The sequence below is a fragment of the Myotis daubentonii genome, chromosome 18 (genome assembly GCF_963259705.1).
Source record: "Myotis daubentonii chromosome 18, mMyoDau2.1, whole genome shotgun sequence".
NCBI lineage: Eukaryota > Metazoa > Chordata > Mammalia > Chiroptera > Vespertilionidae > Myotis > Myotis daubentonii.
In genome coordinates, this window is record NC_081857.1 from 26,254,571 (window position 1) to 26,275,237 (window position 20,667).

Here is a 20,667-nt window from a genome sequence, read left to right on the forward strand (position 1 = left end):
ATAAGAATAGAAATTATAGGATCAACCACCTGGGCTGCAGGTGAAGGGGGCCAGAGGCTGGGGGCTGTGTTATTCTGTGTCAGCTCATCACCTCCACGTGGACTCGAGCTTCAGTTGATGATCCCTTGCTTTGGTGTCCTTGATTCTTCTTAGTTATCAGGGCTTCTAACTCATAGTCCCTGAACCTGGGATATAGGAAAAAACGGATGTGTTGTGTCATATGAAAATTTTAACCTGAGAAATTGTTTTTTTCATTTTGAGTAGAAAGTGAAGTCCTTAAGGTTTTTATGGTCCAAAGAAAGCATTGTTAGTGAGGGGTCTTGAATTGGGGGTTCCTCCCCAGGAGTTCCACATGGACTCTTTGCCAGAGCTCGCCTAGGGTAGACACAAAGGAAACGGAACGCCAATTCCTGATGAAAAACACCATTTCTTACTTTCCAGTCCAGTAGGTTCCTGTCTTAATATGCTGAAGTGATCTCAACCAATATGAGAGACTTTTACGTTCATGTTTAGACCATGTCTATCTTCAAAAAGAAAATTCTGAATTAAACTTCAGGAAGGATTCAGATCACAGGTTTGGTGGGATGTAGTATATTACCTTAATAAACATTTTATTTGGATAAATCTTTGGGTGCTTTTAAAAACAATAGCTTAAAATTTTAATGGTGCAATTGCCATTTGAGGATTAAGGTATTAGAAAAAGTTATTTCCCTCCAGAATTCATGTAGATTCCATTATTCCAATACTTGACTGTCATCAAAAATCTTTCTTCTCAAGGTGTCATTTCCTTGCCTTGTACTTTTATTCTGAACAATATTTTCCCTCTAAATTTGCCAAAATAGAGGCTTATGTGTTTAGGACCTACAATTTCTTCCATGATCTTACATATTTTATCTCCTACAAGAATATTTAGAAAAATAACAGAAATAGCAAGACGTTTTTAAAAATATATTTTTATTGATTTCAAAGAGGAAGGGGAGAGGGGGAGAAAGAAATAACAATGATGAAAATCATTGATCAGCTGCCTCCTGCACGGCTCACACTGGGGATCGAGCCTGCAACCCAGGTATATGCCCTAGGAATTGAACTATGACCTCCTGGTTCATAGTTTTGATGCTGAACCACTGAGCCATGCCAGCCGGGCAACAGCAAGCTGCTTTTATGCAGTAATTATTAATGGGATCCTTGGAGGCAGGTTGCAATGAATCAGCTTTCTTTTCTAGACACCCAAATTTTTACGGCATCTTTTCATACTTTTATTGGACAGACATTTCAATTGAAAATAGATTATTATTCACACCAAATAGCACCTTAAACCTCCATGCTTTAAGAACTTAAAATCAATCATTTTTCAATTTAATCTCCTTAAAAGAGCAAATTATATATTTTTTACCTTACCTGGTTTTAGTTGAAACAAACTCTTTTTTTTTCATTTGGGTCTTCTTTAGAAAAAAGAAACAGGACACATTTCATTTTTTAAAATATATAGAATAAACTTTGTTTTTATTATAGACATGAATCAAAAATAAAAGTTTTTATGTACATATGACAGATAGTGCAAACAAAAGGCTTTTAAACACCACGATGGACATGCTGTTGGAAACGAAAGGAGATGGATGATGGGGGTTAAGACGGTCGTCCTGGAACGGCAGGAGGGGGTCGCCTAGTGAAAACAAAACAAAACAAAACAAATAACAAAACACACACACACAGATGCAGAGGAAGCAAACTGTGTTTGAGTTACAAAACAAATCCAAATAAGAACATGCAAAATTATCCCACGAAAGTCCAATTCAAATTAGACCAAAAAAGCATGCAGACATGTGGGGGACACGGGAGAATGCCATGTGGCAGTTAGCTGTTCCCAGGACTTTTTCTGGCGATCAGCAGTGTGGCTAGATAGGAGCCGTTTGAGTCCACTCCAGAATCTTACGGAGGAATCCATGCAATCGCATTCAGAGAACTGGGCACAGCACCAGAGCCAAATACCTTCATGTTTGTTTCCCACCCTGACTTTGGGACATTCACTTATTTCCAAAGATTTCCATAAATGTTGTGCAATCTCCATAGGGGGAGAGGGAGTTGATATAGGAATATGACAGGTGACATTCTTTTTTCAAGATGACATCAAATGGGAAGGTGTCAAAAGATCAAATGAGCTATGTGATCACAATGCAGAAAATGTCAGGATTGGAGAAAAGGATTTACAAGTAAGAATTTGCTGCGGTTGAATATCCTGATGTGAGAGCCTTTCCAGGCCCAGGGAAACGACAAGGTGAGGCCTGGTCCATGGTGACCCCAGGATTTTGTAGAATTTCCCTCTATCTCAGAGCTGGGTGCCTCTGAAGTTCTGAATGGTTCTGAGCTGGGTCCAGGGTAAATGAGATTTGGTTTGCTGTTCTCTCTCCATGCCCCTAACCTGGCTTGCATCTTGTCAGGCCCACGGGTTTGGAGATAAGTTTCCAGAACTGTGCTTCATTTAGACATCAGCCTCTCTGGGTGTTTCATGGCTGGAGAAGGTCCAGTAAAGTCTCCAGCACTGGCACAGCTCTGGTTTCCGGCAGTATCTACACTTCAATTTCCTCTTTCTAAGCAAATCGGGAACAGGCTCAACATTACCGCAAGCCATGAGCCGGAGTTAGCTCGGTCGGCGCCCTACCCTCTGGGGGACTTCTCTGGGGCTACGTGTTCAACAGTATACTCACTTCCGTCTTACTCTTGTAACACTTCAGTGAGTGGAGCAATGAAGTCTACAAAGAAAAAACAAACACAAAAACAAACTTCTTCTTCATCGTCTCTGAGATGTTAAGGAGCCAAAATGAAGGGGCTATTTCTGAGCAGTGGTCCAAAAAAAAAAAAAAAAAAAAAGATCTCACCTCCCCCCAGGTCCAAGACCATTTTTTCCTTCGGTCCAATTTAAGCTGGCCACACTAAAGAGGCCTCCCATCCATATAACCAACAAAGAACTTGTCATTGGTACCTCACCTTTCAAGCAAGGAGGTAGGGGGGTCTGCAAGCCTTGAGCTGTGGAAATCCAGGTAATGGGTGTCCCTGGTGTTTTCATGAAGAAAGTGGAATTAAATTCCAGGCAGGCTCAATGAGATTTATTACCTGCCCAGCAAACAAACTAGTTTTGAGTTCTGGAGGGGCTTTGGGCCACTTTAATGACCTCAGCGGGGTGGGAAGGTAAGCCATTAAACCGAGCAGCGAGTCCCCAGTGCTGAGGGACATTCTGTTTGCATTTGCCACAGCGCTTTTCTGTTGGAGTTACTGTGGTGCTCTAACCCAGACACAGGGCCAGAAACCCCATGTCTCGGAATACAGGGTAATCCCCCCAAATATGGGTTAAATCTGAAAAGATAGAAACATCAATTGAGCTATCAGCTGTTAAAGTGTGTATACATTTTTGGGGGACACCCTGTATATTTCACCAACAGGGAGAATATTTGCTTCTAACCTCAGAATGACGTTTATCCCCTTAGACAACTCTGTCCTTTCCTCTTCACTTATCCTGGGTCTAACTTTCCTCTCGGGGCCCGTTAGGTCATGGACCACGGCAGTTTGAGTTTTGCAATTTCCTTTCCATTATTTTCTACATGTTGCTTGCACCATGCTGAAGTGCTTGAAGGCAAGCCTTGAGGCTATTTGGGCCTTTTATGTAAAGAGTTCCAAAGGTACCTGATACTGTTGCCGCCTCTAAAATAAAAGTCGGAGGACTAGATTCGAACACTGAGTAGCTAACACATTTCAAAGCCCCCCAGGGCAGTATTCACCATGCGACTTAATCGACCTAACCAAGATTATAATGCCAGGTTCCATCTTCTTAAGCTTTCTGAAAAATAACTTCCCAGAATTGTTCCGCAGAACAGGAAGGTGAGGAGGCAGGAAAAACTGAGTATGGAACAAGGCATAATTCATACAGAAAAGACGCAAGTATCCATGAGAGTGATGAGTCACCCCATTTCTCTGGGATCTGCCACAGTGCTGCCATCCGGCCTCACGGTGACATTCCTGTGGCAAGATCCCGGCAAGGTCTTCCTCAGGACCTTTTTCTTTTCTGTCACAATCTCCCAAAACCTTCTCTGCTTGCTTTCTTGGCCCATCATTCAGGGACTTAACCTCCTAGGGCAGCAGGGAGCCTGACGTCTTGGGCAAGTGGGACAAGAAAGGCCATGCAAACAGGCATCCTTCTCAATTCTTCTCTGATGCTCTTTTATTTGAAATCACGCCCGATCCTTTCCTTTCTGAGAATAAAATGGGGATGATGGAATTTTTGAAGGAGCTCTTGTTTGGAAAGCGAGAGAGAAAAGGTCTTGAAAAGCATCTGTATCCTCCACAAGGCTCGCTAAGACTCACTGCGTACACCTCTCTAAACTGCTTCAGGCCGCCTGTTCCCAGGTGACCTTCCTGCTCAGGTCCCAACACTCCCGTGACAAAGCACCAGAGCTCCAGGAGGACTGTCCTCAGCTGGGAGCGCTGGCCGCTCTCACAGGTGACCGTCTCTGCTGGGATGGTCACACCCAGTGCCTTTTCCCGCCAGCCTGTGAAATGCTCCGCGAACAAAGCATCAGCGGCCAGGTGAGTCTGAGAAACATGGAGCACAAACCCTCTCCTGGAAGCTCACGATGCAACCTGATAGTAACGCTTCTGTACAGTCTTCCAGTAAATCATCATCATAATAAAATAAGAGAATTTTCAGTCATCCTTTCCCAGGTACATTTAACCAGGAAACCCATGTGTGTGTAAAACATTAAAACCTCATGGAATGCTCTCTGGGAAACTTCCGCCAACATCTCTTGCATGTACCCTAGTGATTAGGCATCGCAGTGTGAGAGATCACCACACACGGGCTTCCGAGGGACCGGGTAGGTGTGGGCTGTACCAGGAAGGAGGGCCCCACAGCCCTCTCACCCAAACACCTGGCGAGTTTCTCAGTCTGCAATTCAGATTCCCGCAGAAAAACAAGATTCTGGAGAACTAATTGAGAAGATGTTTACACAGGTGCCAGTACTATTTTAAAAATAAAAATGGAAATTTGTCACATAGTTACACTAAGGTCCCTTGGTTTTGGTAATTTCTATTAGAAACTATTCTGAATGAAGAATCATGCAGTAAAACACGCCGCCCCCTCTCACCTGCACAGCACCCCACACATATGCACAACACGGCTCTCATCCTGACTCTCTCTCCACTAAGCAGCTGCCTTTGAAGGCAGTGACGGATCCACGCGTGGGAGAGGTGGGAGAGAAATAACCACAGGGCAGCAGGAATCAGCACACCAATCTTTCCAAATCATCTTTTCACTGTGAGCGGATCCTGAACACAAGGAGAGTAAACTAGCATCCCGCCCCTGTCCCATTCCTTCTTGTCTCTGCTTTAGGATGGCACAATCTGGGACTATGCATGTTGGCAAGGGACCAATTCTCAAAACTCTTAATGATGAGTCTTTCTTTGTTCTCTGGAAACACAGGAGAACAGGGATGTGTGTAACTACTGAATACTCTTCCTTCCATTCTCTTAACATTGGGGAAATGGAAAGGGGTTAACTTGTCCCCTTAATCCCCAATGAGTAAACGATGGAGGCCAACTATTGAGTCAGGAACTCAATATTTTCTGGAAGAAATGCCTTCTGTGGATCTAACATATGGGCAAAGTATTCTTCTTCCCTCTGCTTCCCAGGGTTTTCCATGAACACTCCTTTGCAATAGCAAAATGCCACAGTGCCTCTTGGCAAGTGTCACGTCACACCCTCCAGCTGTCGAAGGTTTGGGCCCTTCTCGAATCTAGTCCAACAATGACTTCAAATCAGGAATAAAGGTGCCCCATTCTCCTGCCTTTGATTTTTCCCATTTGCTGCTCCCTTTAAAAATCTCGTTCTTCCCCGAATTAATGACAGTAATGCCAAATGTTATTCTCCATGTTGGTAATTCTGGGCCAATTCGATCAAAAGAGTTAGAAATATTTACAAGTCTCAGATCTTTACTGTTATGCACAGAAATGACTCGAATACATACAAAAATGAGGAGGGGGGAGTCCTTCAAATGTTACCATTTATTTCAGGTTCAGAAATACAGCTTCACATTTTCACAACAGGTACATGTGACCTTCACGACTGATACAGGCTTCAAAATTTCCATTTGCAGAGTCCATCCACATACCAGCATTAAGAAACCCCAAAGTGCCAAGAAGACAGTGGAAAGTATTCTGGCTCAAATTAATCAAAGACAACAGCAGAGACGAGGTTTTGCTTCTGTACACTGCTTCTTCATAAAAAGGCAAAAGAGGAATTTGATTTAAAAAGGGGAGTGAAAATAACATAGACAAGCAAGCAAAACACAGGCTGTACACATGAAATCCAACTCCAATGCAATCATGGTGGAGTTTCTGGTTGGCAGAAATAATTTTTATCATGTTGGCAGCAGACAATGCAAGAGGTTAGACAGAGTAATTTTTATCATAACTTTCAAAACATTACATAATGAGCAAAGTTGGAGGGATTCAAGGATAAAAATGAGAGAAATGGATGCCTTGAGGTGAGCCAGGCGAGAAACCCAGACCAGAGAAGTGAAAGGTCTCACGAACATAGCAGAATGAACAGGTTTCCGACAAACAAGACTGTCCTTGAGCTTCCCCTCTCTCATTCTCACACATTCACACATGCCTACACATACATACCAAGAGCAAAGTTTACACTACATATGCTTCAAAATAGTCTTAAAGCTCAGAATACAGAGCACCACATAATTTTAAACACACCAGCTAGTCAGGATGACTTAAGATTACCTAGAAGACACATTTGAGCTTTTAAGAAAGGACTGAGTGATCGAGTGAACTCATGCTTTGAAAATCGTCTAGTTTCCTTCACATTCAACTCTCAGTTCAGAGCTAGCAGTCCTCTGGGTGAAATGGTACAAATCTCATGTCTTGAGTTTCACATATTATCTCCTTTCGTTGAGTTCCATAGAGACCTCTACGTAGGCTTTAGTCTCAATGTTAAGGAGATTCCTGTCAATTTCAAATTACATTGTTTTCCAAATACAAAAGTGTTCACCTGAAAAAGGGGATGGATGACCTATCTCCAAGGTATTAAGAAACTTCTCTTCTGCATTTTTAGCCAATTTATTCAGAGAGATCCACTGCTTTTATTATATTACTGTATCCCTCTATTTTTTTTAAACTTTACTGGGAAAAAAAATGACTATATAGACCAACTTAGCTGTTTAAGAATCAGCCCAGCAATCCAAGGATAATTAGAGATCGTAAAGGTAGGTTTCCAGGTCTTACACTTTTGATCGAACTATATCAGCAAAGGTTATTTCTTCTTAGACAGCAATGCTGTGATTTAGATACAAATGCCTGTGGATGTTATCCCACCATACTGTCATGGTAACTCTTAGCTTTGTGCCTCTCAGCATGAATACAATCTGGAGAAAATTTTGTATGCCTCACATACTGTCTGAGAAATGGACCACTGTTGTCACATATTATGGCAGACTCTCCAAAGCTACCTCTTGAATTAGCACAGTTTAAAAAATAGATTCATACCCACACATACAAAGCACATGTATACATACATATTTATACCCATACACATACATACAGTGCACATACAATCACACTCATGCTTGTGGCATTCTAACAAGGGCTTTTAAACCTACTTATCCAAAGGGGCACAAAATACAGATACTTACAGAAACAAACTGACTGTGTATATACCGTTGCACATAAAGACACATGCATAGAAAAGGTGTTTGTACACAGGAAACATCAACATTGATCACATACTGGTATTAGGTCCCATTTCATATTTGAGAATTATGACTGATGCTATACTGAAAAGTCATAAAATTAATCTACAGGACTACTTTTTAATCCTAAAATTTTAATTCTAAATCAGAAACTGTTTCATGATAATGTTTTGGAACAGATGAGTTTGCATCTGAACACGTAGGCAATTTGCTAATAAATAGACCCCACTGCTCTTCTATGTTATAAAACACAGCTAAAAGCAATAATCAGAAGAGTAATTTTGGTAGATGATTTCTGGAAATGCAATATAGCTGTTCTGATTTAATACTATTTCAATAATCTTTCCATAGTTGAGTAAATGGTTATTCCAAATTAGTCAATAAGCATGCGAGATTTAGCATGTGACAATAAAATAGACTGACCTATCAAACAGACAGTTTATTTTTCTAATTACTAGAAAGCTGTGTACTTTATTTTGTTCTGCTAGGCATCACGGAGCTCCATCTATTACACAGACCATATCAGAGTTAAGAGGAAGTTACAATAGACCTGAAGTGGGATGGAAAACACTCAGGAAGCTCATTGAGCTACATTCCTACCTTAAGGCCTGATATGAACACTGAACTTCAAACTGTACACACCCTTAGCGCTCCCCACTTCATTCACACTGACATCTCCCTTTAGCGGGATGCACAACTCTGGGAAATGGGATTAATGCTAATCATGTGACACCATAGCAAAATAAAAATATTCTCCAACACAAGGACTGAAATTCCAGGGAAGACTAGGTCTCATGAGAAATAACTCAAACCAGAAGAACTATAATAATTAGAAGAAAAATGGAACCACAAAGAGAGACAGTTGGGACAGGGAAACTGTGTGATTACACTGAGAACAAGAGCCAAAGAGGACAATGCCATTGTTTATGACTGCATAGGATCAGGGGAAAGGAACTTGGAAAGAAAATCTCCAATTTTCTCTGACATGGCTTGTGCTGATCTAAGAACACGCCTGTGGTTATCCACAGTATTTTCCTTTAACAGAAGGACATTTTTGAAATACAGCAAAACGCAAAACCACATATAGCACAAAGCCAAACCCTGGAGTATATGTTCCGGGAGCTGCCTATTTTAGAGAATTCAAAGGAAGAAGCAAAGGGAATCCTTAAAAGAGAGGATTTTATAAAAAGATCTCACTGTAGATTATTTCACTATGAATGTTTACTTAACACATTTCCATTTAGCTATGACACTATTTTAAAAAGAACATGTGTCCTTCACAGAGAGTTAATGTTTTTTCCAATGGGGAAAAAAAAGATATAAGAAGATTTAGGGTGGTGATCTTTATACAATCACATAACTTAAGAGGTGAAATGCCCTTTTTATGAATCTTGAACTCTCTGAGCTTTGCCTAACTGGGCTGGCTGTAACCTTTTAGAATAAGTTCAAAACAACGCCACTTAGCTTGGCGAGTTCTCTTTTTAATAATGGTTTAAGGTTTTTACTTCATTCTTTATGGGTGTCTGCTTTGGGTATAAACTACACAGGAAATTAAAGTTAAGTTAACATACAAATCATGTTTGCTACTTTCAAAGGGAGACATTTCAGTTGGTGAAAACTGATTTACTTCTGCAGAATATGAAATAGTGTCGCGGGACGCTGCCATCCAATGAATACTTGGTCTGCTGTCTGGGAACAGTTAGCAGACAAAATTCCAGTTGGCTTCTGGCTGTTTCCTATGTGCTAATCATCTGGTCCTAGGTCATCGAAAGTCGGCCTTAAGACTGAACTATTAACCCCCACGCAAAAGGGCTCTTGTAAATTTCAGAAACGTTACAATTTGCCCATTTGCTTTGGATCTCAGTGCCTTAATGCCATTTTCTGGAATAACCTGGATAAGGACTCTGAAGTTGTCTAAGTGACTTTTCATTTCATTCCAGGTTCCATTCCTTAAATAGGGTTATCCCATGGTGAGGCTCACGATTCGTGAAGAAAGCCTAGAATGGGTAGACAGTTACTTTAAGCTTGCTTTAAAGGTGGGATACATTTTTAGGTAAGAGAATTACATATCAGCAAAGAGGAATATTTTTGCTCCAACCAACAAAATAAATAAATCAACTGGAATTAGTGTCAAAGCGTAATCAGCCATGCCTAAAATTAGATGAATCTGAAAAAAAAAAAAAGATATTTTCCATGTCAGCTTCATTGTGACCTAGGAGGAGGTGATTATATAAACGAAATAAAGAAAATATATTTTCCAGATGCTTGTAGAGATGTGATATTTTGCTTCTTCCTGAATTCTGAAATTAACTAGTCAAATCTACTGACTGCCTACAGAAAAACAAGCTCTGAGTCGCTGGCTGTTGAATGTGCTTCTAGCATGAAACCAAACACACTGGCATGAGGGGAAGCCCTCTGGAGCAACCAAGGCAGTAACTTTTCCTTTGAGAACGACCTCGCACTTTTCGAAAAGCTTTATTCTTAAGAAACTCCAATTGAAAAAAAAATCACTTCCCAGAAGTCTTATGAAATAAAGAGGAAGGAATGGATCTAAACAGGTAATTATGGAATAGAAAGAAACATTAATAAACATTAATACCACACCTGTTAGCCAAAACAGAATGTGGCACAATAAATGTGTATGGCTTAGGTCTAAGCCCACCATCTGATATCTGTTAAGGATTATATTTAATGGGCTATCTGGAAGGTAACCTGGGAAATTTCTTCTTCAAAGAAATTTCAAATATATGCCAGCGTAGGCATATAGTCCCCAAGGTATAGGGCTGCCATACAAACCTACCTTGGTCGATACAACATAGGAAGGCTCGAAGGGTCAGCAGTTTTCAAGAGCCAAACCCCAATGGTTTGACATACCATGAGCAATGCAGATGAGTGACAGATGCATTAGTAAAACTGGTTACTTGTCTACTGATGTCCACACATGCGACTACTCATGATTTACTGCAATGGTTATCAAATATGTTGCTTTCGTATAATTGATTAGTAATTAACTGCCATGCCAGACACTCCGTTTAGTCTAATAAGGATTCTAGTGGACGGATTATAGTGGGACGAGTTGGTGATGGGGGTGGTCTCCGGCTAGAAAGAGAGAAAGAGAAAGGTAAAGAAACAGGTAGACTATCTAGCAGAAGGCTGCCCCAAAGACACCGAAGAAGAGCCATTGCCCACATGCGCATGCACAGACAGGCCAGCAGGAGTGTTTGCCACCTGTGATAATTTTAATACTGTTAGCTTTCAGTCACCCATCATTTTTTAAAACAAAAATGAGGTGTTTTTCATAGGCAAATCTTTCTGAAAACATGTTATCCCTCCCAATAGTAGTGCAAATATTAACTCATTGAAAAACCATCTGAAATATACTGCATATTCTTAGCCAATAGCGTATGATCACAGAGAGTTAACTGTATTGTGTAACTATAAGGTATAGTCTAGGAACCAATGCTAGGCCTTGGAGAATGAGGAGTTTTGAATTTTTATTTTCCATTATGTAATAATATCTTACTCGTTTTCTCCATCAGGATATTTGCGATCATTTCTAATGGACTTCAGCAATTGCTTTCTCCAATCTGTTCCATATCTACATCTAATTGGCAGAAAACCAGAGAATCAGGGTTTTTGGAGTCCTCTACAGTAAGTGTAAATAGGCTCAGGATGAGTACCCAAGTGTCCGAGCATCCGAGTCCTGGTAAATTGCATGACCTCTTGTTCCTATTTTGGGTCCTAGAAGTTTTATTATTAGTAGTAATTTTGCTCACTTTCTAGTTGGTAATGGTGTTTCTGATAGCTGAGGTTGCTGAATAAACAAACTCATGATAATGTAGTATTATTGTACCTGTCAACTTTACCAAGTAATACTCCTCATTTCCTGACCTTCCACATTTATTTCCTAAATGTATTAATAAGTCTTTGTGTGTGTACTTGGCTTCGTATGTAGTATCTTGGGGAGTGATTTTTATAACCAACCAAATTAAGTAAGTTCTATAAATTAATACCTTTCTTCTTGATAAAACTCTCCCATTGATCCCATTGATTTTTCCCCCTCAGAAAGACCTCTTCTTGAATGTCACGGAATTTCTTTCTGTATTGGAAACACTATAAATTGACCAAATCAAATATCCTTTCTCAGGTATAAAGAAGGAAAGTTAGAAAAGTTAGAGAAAACAATCATGATATGTTTTAAAAAATCACAAAGTTATAAAATAAAACTAGATACTTAAGGAAAAAACAATGCAAAAGAGATATTGTTGATTGGTGTAAAAAATCAATCACTTAGGCACAAATTCATAAGTATCAGTAGAGTTCCTTTTGCTTCCTGCACCTAAAAAAGTCTAAGTGGCTTTAGAAGAAAGGTTTCGTTGGGAAAGTGCATTCCAGCTTAACGCCTTATACTAGTCTTCTTATTAAGCAAGAACTCAATTTTTGAAATTTGGAGATACTTTATAGGCACAGTAACAAAACGAAACCAACCAATACTAGCTGTTTAACGGAGTAAACAAGTAAGTCCTCTTTCTGCAGAGAGGCTACTGGCTACCGTGACCACCTGAAATGTTTTGGCCATTTTTTGAAATGTTTTTCCCTGCTGGAAAAAATCCTCCCATAATCCCTTTTTTACTTATGACCGAGCAAAATGCCTGTTCTTTCACTAGCATAGTGATCATGTTCATTTAAATGGCCATATTTATTTAACCTATGCCCTGAATTTTGAACTTGCATCATTTTCCCCTTTGATGGGAAGGTTCTAGAGGCCAGAGGTCATGTCCAGTTAACTTGTTTCGTACAGTGTTTAGCTTGTGTTACATCTCAGTATCTTTCTGTTCATCAACTGGAACTGATATTCATCCTTCAAGACCCATCAGTGAAGTCTTCTCTGATCTCCCTTCCCCTATCTTGATACATTGCTTCTATAGCATATCAACATATGTCGGTATCACATGGAATCCTAATTAGGTTTATGCTTCTCTTCCCCCCATTAGAAATGGGATTACTCATCTTCATATTCTTCAATCTTTATCTTAGGGCTTGTCATTCAGCCACAGAATGTTGGACAACTGGATAAGTGAAAGTTACTCCTAAGGTAAGAAACAACTTATAAGATCTCGTGTTACCCATTGATCTTTCCATGACACAAAAGGTATTCGTTAGTAAATGAGTGCTATGGCAAAACTAACACACACAAAACTATAGTGACATGTAGGATTTAGACCCTTGGAAACTCCACCTATAAAGTATTTGACTGCTCAATTCTTTAGTAGGTGTTTGAAATAAATACTAAATAATAGACCCTCTGTCCTCATGGAATTAAATAAATAATCACGCTATCTATAGAAAAGTATTCTTAGCAACTAAGCAGTTATTGGGGGAAGGGCAAAGGAGTTGGCCAGAATTTGAACTTAAAGAAGAGAAATTCTACTAGAAGACTCAATAATGGGTTAGATTCAGTTAGGGAATTTCATTTGAAAAAAAGTGAATCTTAAACTATAAATTTAGTGACAAGTAGGATATACCGTGGCATGGTGGATTGGAAATTGTTTCATGCACACGTGATAGCTTGAACCAAGGACTACAGCCAAACAGGGAAAAGAATGCAAACTGGCTCTTTTCTGATCCTTTTGTTCTTGGCTCAAATGTCCTTCCTCAGCCCTTCCTGACCACCATCATCCCAATCACTTCATGATGTTTGTGTATTTCATAGCACTTACCCCTGGTTTTAATTATGTATTCATTTTCTAGATTATTGCCTGTGTCCTCCTAGTAGATTCCTTGAGAGCAGAGACCACATCGTTTGTATTTATGACATGTCTTCAGCATTTAGTATAATGTGATTAGAAGGCAGTGAATACATGTTTATTAAATAATGGACAAACAAATATATGAAAAGTGCCCAAACCAAGATGTTTTAAGCAGGTCAGAGTATAAGCCAGGTCAATGAGTAGGTTCAATGAGGCGGGAAATGTAACACTTGGAGGCTTATATTTGAAGCATCAAGTTTATACAAATAGAATCAGAAGTCAAAAGATATAATTTCGGCTCCAATGGCCAACTTGTACAATTATTAACTCACTATATAAAAGCCTCAGTTTTCTCATATATGACATAGGAGACTCACTAGAGGACCTATAACATGCCTTCCAGTTATGCATTACCTGCATTATTTATTGAGCATCTACTATGTGTACTGCATTATGCTGCATGATTTTTAAGAGCTCAGAATCTACTCCTAGTGGAAGACAAGTGGGATAAAACAAATGTGCAAGGAGTTCTACTATAGCACCCCAATTTAAGTGGGAAAAATAGGACAAATTTTTGTAATTTTTATAATTTTGAAGAGAGGAAGTCAACACTGGGGAGAAAGAATAGAAAGATTTCAAAACTCTGATGGCCCAGTAACCTCTCATTAACCTCCTCCCCAGTCCTTGCACCATGTTGATGGGACCAGAGAAAGACAGTAATAGGCACCCCCAGAAGGCCTGGACATCAGGAGAATGCAGCTTTCCGCCGCGTGCCAGGACTTTTGTCTGTCTTGTTCACCACCATATCCCAGAGCTTACCATGGTCTTTGGCTCATCCTACCTTTTTTCCAAATAAATCAGAGAACCTATCCATTATGCGCTTTTCAAGGAACTCTCTAGGACCTTCCATTGAATGGGAACAGCATACCTGAGTGGCAATTTTATGATTGAAAGAATGAGAAAGAAAATTTCCATCATGTCCTCTCAAAATAATTATGACTTCTTTAAAATATGCCCAGCTTCAGCTGAAAGTAACCCTTACACGCACTTAGTAGTTAAAAAATCCTACAGAGCCCCTGAGTCTTCTGGAAGAAATGAACGTAATTCTCTTTCTAAAACAATAAACCCCCAATAATCTGTATATAAAACTAGAAAGCAATTCAGGGGGAGCGTGAGGTTGTTCAGCACGAATTTTCTTAAGTAATGCTAAGATGTCTGCCAACTTCAACACCAGAGAAACGTTCAGGGTTTACTGTGAAGGTTCACTTCATCGGTCTGGTTCCCAACCATTCGAATTTCCAAGGACGTTCACCTCATAAGACAGTTTGTTTTGAGCAGAGCGAAGCTATTTGTTTTGTGCTGAGCTTCCCTCGGCTGCTCTTTTAGTGACGGGCTTCATTAAGGAACCCCTCCTATTGAAATGGAGCAGCTTGGCTCACTTAGTGTTTATTGAAACACTGTGTTGTGTGTGGGCGGTTAATGGTTATGCTACAAGAGCCATGTTTCTGCTTCCAAACCAAAGGGAAAGATGTAATGCTTGAGGTCGCATGTGTAGCTGCAGGGATGGACCAGTTACAGTATTTGGGACACTGACAAATTTTGTAAGAAAGTCAAACACTCACACAGGGTGGGTGGCATTGAGGGAGAGAAACTGGCCTCACTGATGAGGCAGAAGAATGTGTGATGGGTCTTCTTGTCTCTTTCGATTCTCTCTCAAGAACTGGAAGAACCAGAAATTCGCCTGCTCTTCATTGGTTTAGCTGGTTCTGACTATCGGGATGCAAAGCCAACCTTCGCATTGGTGGGGAGAATTCATAGGGCACACAGGCTTTGGTGCGTCAGCGTGAGGGGTGAGGTGGAAAGGACCTTTACTGGAATGGCTGGACCTTTCTGCCCTGCCTTTATTCCTCCTCAGGACGGACGTGGGAATTACCAGAGTGGGGAATGTGAGAGCCACTCTGTGTAGCTCAGTGTCCTTCCTTCCCTAGGCTGAAGCCAGGATCTACTGCCTGCCGGTCAGATTCCTTACACTGCGTGTTCCAAGGCAGCGCTTCCCCAACCAGCCGGCGCCCCCGAGTGCCCCAGAGGGCTTGTTAAAGCACAGGATCCTGGGTCCCACGCAGAGATCTAATGGGCCGAGACCTTTCTAGCGTGTTCCCAGATGCTGCCGGTCCTGGGACTAGGCTTTGAAAACCATGATTCTAAGGCATGATACGTAATTCTGACCTCCTTTTACTTTAGCAGTTCAGTCCACTTGCCAGATAATGTCCCAGCAATAAGAGAAAGTGCTGGGGGGGAAAATCTCAAGAGGGATGAAAGAAATGTGGTAAAGAGACTTTGATATTTTTGGGAGTGGGACACAAGCACGGGTCAAACCCGTCTTAGGTTTATATGGTAAGGCCCAAGATGCTGTACTATGGTAGTTTTCTTCATCACCAGAGAAATAACTACTTGCTTAGGGATGCTTGTGTAGAAAGCAAACGTCTCTAAACATGCATTCCAAATTCTTATCCTTGAGAGGGTGTGGTTGAAGTCCAACCTACTTAGCTTGGTAGACGCAGATTAAAAAAAAAAAAAAAGAAAACCCTAAAAAAAGATATACAAAGATCGACACTTCTAGAGGAATGATATCTCAGTGGGTAGTTACTTGCATAAAAAAGAATATGCGATAGGCTTCTTTTACAAGTTCTACTTATTAAATATAATTGAAGCTTTAAAATATCACTGTCTCAAAATTCAATTTACATAGAATTACATTTAGGATCACGGGAGGGTTATGCATCTCAGGTTTCTAGGAGCCATGAGAACTTGACATCAACTTGCCCAACTTTTTTTTTTTTTTATCTTGTTATGAAACAGGTCCAAAAAAAAGGAAAAAAGGGAAGGATTTGTCTACTAAACCACAAGAAATAAGATACCTCCTTTCTTTTGGCTACATTTGGCCAATTTCTTAGAAAACAAAAACTACTTCTGAGTTTTCTAACATCGTGAAGAGCACCTCTCCCAGGGGGTCTATTGAACAGGCCCCAGAGCTGCACCAGGCAATACTGACTCTGGTGGCATCAGCAAGCTGGCTTAGGGGTGGGGTGCCCACGTATCTCCCTCCCAGGGACCGGAATCCTTGTTTGCCCACAACCCTCTTGAATGACTTCATCCTTTTCAAAGCTTAAGGCCTGTATGCATAGCTTATCATCTGAATGGCGTTGTAAAATTCCTATGAACCGAGATTACACCTTGTCCTGCGTACGGCCTTCCATAGCACCTGCAGAGGGCAGCGTCCCCGAGAGCAGTTCAGAGAACATGAATGAGTGAATTTACCCAAGGTCAAATCTGACAGGAGTGCACCTCCAGGGGAAGTGGAAAGGCAGCTAGCTATGACCCAGGACCTCCTCTTGCGAATGTCTGCTCTAAGAGACAGATTATGGGGCGCAGCATTTAACATGTCAACGTTGTGTTTGCACTTTGCTTCTTATTTTGAGCATTTATTCACAAGACAGGTTTTATATATGTAGAAGGTATAAGGGTAAGTCCAGAAGAATGCTGTAAAAGTAATGATTGTGTCCACATGGAAGATTATATTTTGTAACTTATTATGAAAAATACTAGAGGATGCTATCCAGCATATTTTTGGCCTTTTCCATGTCAGCAACAGAGTAAGCCAATACTGTCCATGAATAGTTTACAGTAGAGTTGGAAAGGACATAGTACTTGGAGTACATTCTGAGGGTCTAAGGAATTCTCTAATGTGATCCTTGCTACATATCAGAGCCAGCTTTTTTCCCCTGTGAAATCAACCCGTGACTTTATAATGTATGTCACTGGGAAAGTATGAATTGATTGATGAAATTTGAAATAGGAACCTAAGGAGGAAAAGAGCCTATAATTTTTATTTGATGATACAAACCTATAATATCCTGTATGAATTAGTCTCTGAGATAAATGGTCATATAATCTACATTGGCAGTCTTCCTTTGCATTGTCTTAAATATCTGATTTGGACTTCACCTGTAGGGGTGCTACTGATATACCCACTTCTGTGGAGGCAGCAAAAATGCAGCTGAGAGGACAACTTGCCCACATTAGCTCTGCTCCGTTTATGATTCATAGAAAGAACTTTACAATAGCATTCATCCAGGCAAGGTTGACAACAGAACAGGTCGAGAAAGTGTTTGTGTTTAAATTATTTCTTAAAATACACAAAACACTGGGATAATTAAAAAATAAAATTTGATTAACTATTGCACATGAACTCACTCTGTAGTTTTGCATTCCCTCAATGAGCCCTGTTTGTGTGAAGACGTAGAGGTACAGAAATAAAGATAGTTACTGCCCAGCTGTTTCTAGTTGAGATAGAAGGAGAGGTGAGGAAACAGTAGGACCAGTGCAATGTCAGGACAGTGCCCCGGGAGTTGGAGGGGCCCCTGGAGTCTTAGCCTGGAGTTGGAAAGGGACTGGGGATCTGGAAGGACTTCCAGAGCACCAGGAAGGTGGGGGGCCTGGCATTCCAGAAGAGGAAACAGTACATGGGGAGAAGAGAAAATGAGAAGTCAGTTTGAGAAAGCAAGTGTGTAAATTACTTGTTTTGCTCTAAGTCCTAATGCATAAAGCAGATGATGTAGAGGATTTTTAGTTTTATCAAACTATGATTTCTGAAAAGCATTCTTCTTGAGATGAACTTTTTTTATATTTTAAACTCTGCACTGTCTCACTGACAACAGATAAGCTGGGTAGAAGAAAAAGACGGAATGATTGCAAAAAAAAAAAAAAAAAAAAGCAGAAGGCAGGAGAATTGCAATGAGAAAGCTACATTGGAGAGAAAGCATGTGGTTTTTAAAGAGATTCACATATACAAGGCTATGGAATGCAGTTAGGCAGTGTCCCTAACAATGACTTTTTCCCTTTTCTTTGTCTCTCACTCTACCTCCCTCCCTTCTTTCCCCCTCCTCTCTCTCTTTCTTGAGAAATCCCCAAAGAGCTCTCCAAGAACTTACATGCTGTAGAAACCTAGTCCCATTGGTGGCAGCTGGGGTAGAACTCTCTCTAACCCTCTTCATCTTCTCTGTCCTGTGCCCCTGCCCTCCCCTCACTCCCACCCAGCTCCAGGGAAGGAAAGGTTGGCTACTCAGCCATCTGGGTGAAGGAGGGAGGCTGGGAAGGAGGTGCTAGGAAGGAGCTTCTGGGAGAGGCAAGCTCCCACTGCTGAGACTCACCAGCCTTTGTCATCTGAAATCAGGGAGAAACGAGAAAGCAGCGACGGCGAAGGAAGACACAGCTCTGAATCTCCGTATCAAAGTATAACCTTCCTTCCTACCTCGGAGCCTGGAAAGACTCTGGCCCCTTTCCCAGAGGGAGTGAGATCCTTCTGGGCATGAGAATCCGACTTGGGCCTCACCTCAGAGAGTGGAAGTATGGAATTAGAGATATGGATGGAAAAGAGAGTCCTTCAATTCCCTGTATTTTTTTAAACAAATAAACAAACAAAAAAACCCAGAGCATGAGTAATTTGAAGATTTATATTGTACCGACATTTCGTTTCTGCCCGACCGCGATACCTGGTGGGTTAAAAGGCCAGTTTTAAATTCACGGGGTGATATTTTTCTAGTCGCTTGCAGCAGTCCCAGGGGCAGAGATGGAGACAAAGAGCAGCCCTTGACTCATTACAATCCCGGCGATCCAAAAACATTCCAGCAGGAGGAGCTCTAACATGCCCTAGAGTTCAGATTTTCAAAACCAGAAAGTTAAAAGCAAACAGAAAAACAGAGAGACAGTGTGCCCCTCAAGCTGCGGTCTCAGTGAACAAACATGTGACTAAGTCCAATTAAATGCTCAGCGCGAAGCCAAGGATGAGACTGGCGGGGACAGGACGGCCCACATCTGCTCTGTCCACCTCCCGATGCTGCTGGGCCAGGGCTGGAGCGGGTCCCTTCCTTAGCTCTTGCAAAAGTGGGGGCAGAAGGCTGATTTCTGGGCGCGTGTGGAAGTCATTCTTGCCCTCTTCACGTGTCCTATTGTTTCTAAAAGTGTCCCTGACTGGCTCAAAACCTACATTTTCTTTGGTGGTTGAAGGCGCTACAAAAACTCCTAAATGTACTTTACTCAGTGGCTCGCTGGGTGTTTTTTTTTAATGCGGGAAATGCTGTGTTTGTAAAAATTGGTGCTAAAAGGGCACCGAATCATATGTCCCCTCAGCCATGTGAAGAGTCTGCAGAAAGAATTAGAGCTTTCTAACACACACACACACACACACACACACACACCCCAACTGGAACACAAAGCATTCACTCAGGAAAACTGAGGAGTATATGCACTTAGCAGTTATCAGATTTTTAGGGTAAGTCTTTCCATTTTGGACAGTGTTGTGGGAGCTGACACACTGGGCTTCCAGAAGGATCAGAATTACTTAACCTGAAGGAAATTCTCAGCCGACCCCTTTTCATCTCTGGCCAAGAAGAAGTCAAACTTTTTGTTTTACACCTTAGTGGTATGCCCACACTTAAAATTTTTATACAAGCTCCTACAGAAACTTTAACTAGGCCAATTCAGACCAAAAGTCACTAAATAAAGCCAGTCTAGACGGAAAAATCTATGAAAACCATATGTCTTTGAGGCATCTGTCTTACAAAAACTGCCATCGTCCTGGAGAAATAGTTTGCAAAGTTTGCTTTTAGGAACGCACTGCTCTCAGGAGCACGGGAGCCGAGCTTAAAGACGATGGCGGGACTTGGACGGAGAGAGGAAAGCCATGATGTTTACAAATGAAAGGCTCTCATCTGTCTGTAAACATCGCTGAAAGGAAAGGCAAAGGCAGATGGAATTTCCATCTTCATTATTCTCCAAGGGATCAAAAACGTGGACAGTGTTGTTCCTCCATCCTCCTACAGAATGTGCCACCAGGGGATCTCAGAGCCACTGCGACCCCACTCCCAGGAAACTCTTTTGAATAATGTTGTACGTGGTTGAGGCCAAAGAACCAGAACATTTTCTTCTGATGATTACCTCATCCTGCCGGCCTGCCAAACACAGCAAGCAGGCAGGTGTCCCTCCTAAGTAACCAAAGCAGACTGTCCTAAATGATGGGGTGGGGGCCTGACTGCGAGTCATGGGAAGTGGGAAGGGCTGGGGTCCTGAGCAGAGAGAATACAGAATGGAGGGATGGTCTAACTCTAAAA

At 41.2% G+C, this 20,667-nt stretch overlaps 1 protein-coding gene across 5 annotated transcripts in view; it reads right to left on the reverse strand.

Annotated features, from left to right (window-relative positions):
- Positions 1–1,491: 1,491 nt before the first annotated feature.
- The window catches only part of DNM3 (dynamin 3), a 372,210-nt gene continuing 353,034 nt past the window's right edge, over positions 1,492–20,667 (reverse strand). For 2 of the 5 annotated variants that reach the window (XM_059675118.1, XM_059675117.1), the window contains one exon: positions 6,034–10,847. In XM_059675118.1, the coding sequence (XP_059531101.1) occupies positions 10,781–10,847 (67 nt within the window). In that variant the 3' untranslated portion in view covers positions 6,034–10,780. The other 3 variants (XM_059675122.1, XM_059675119.1, XM_059675121.1) reach the window with 3 other exon arrangements.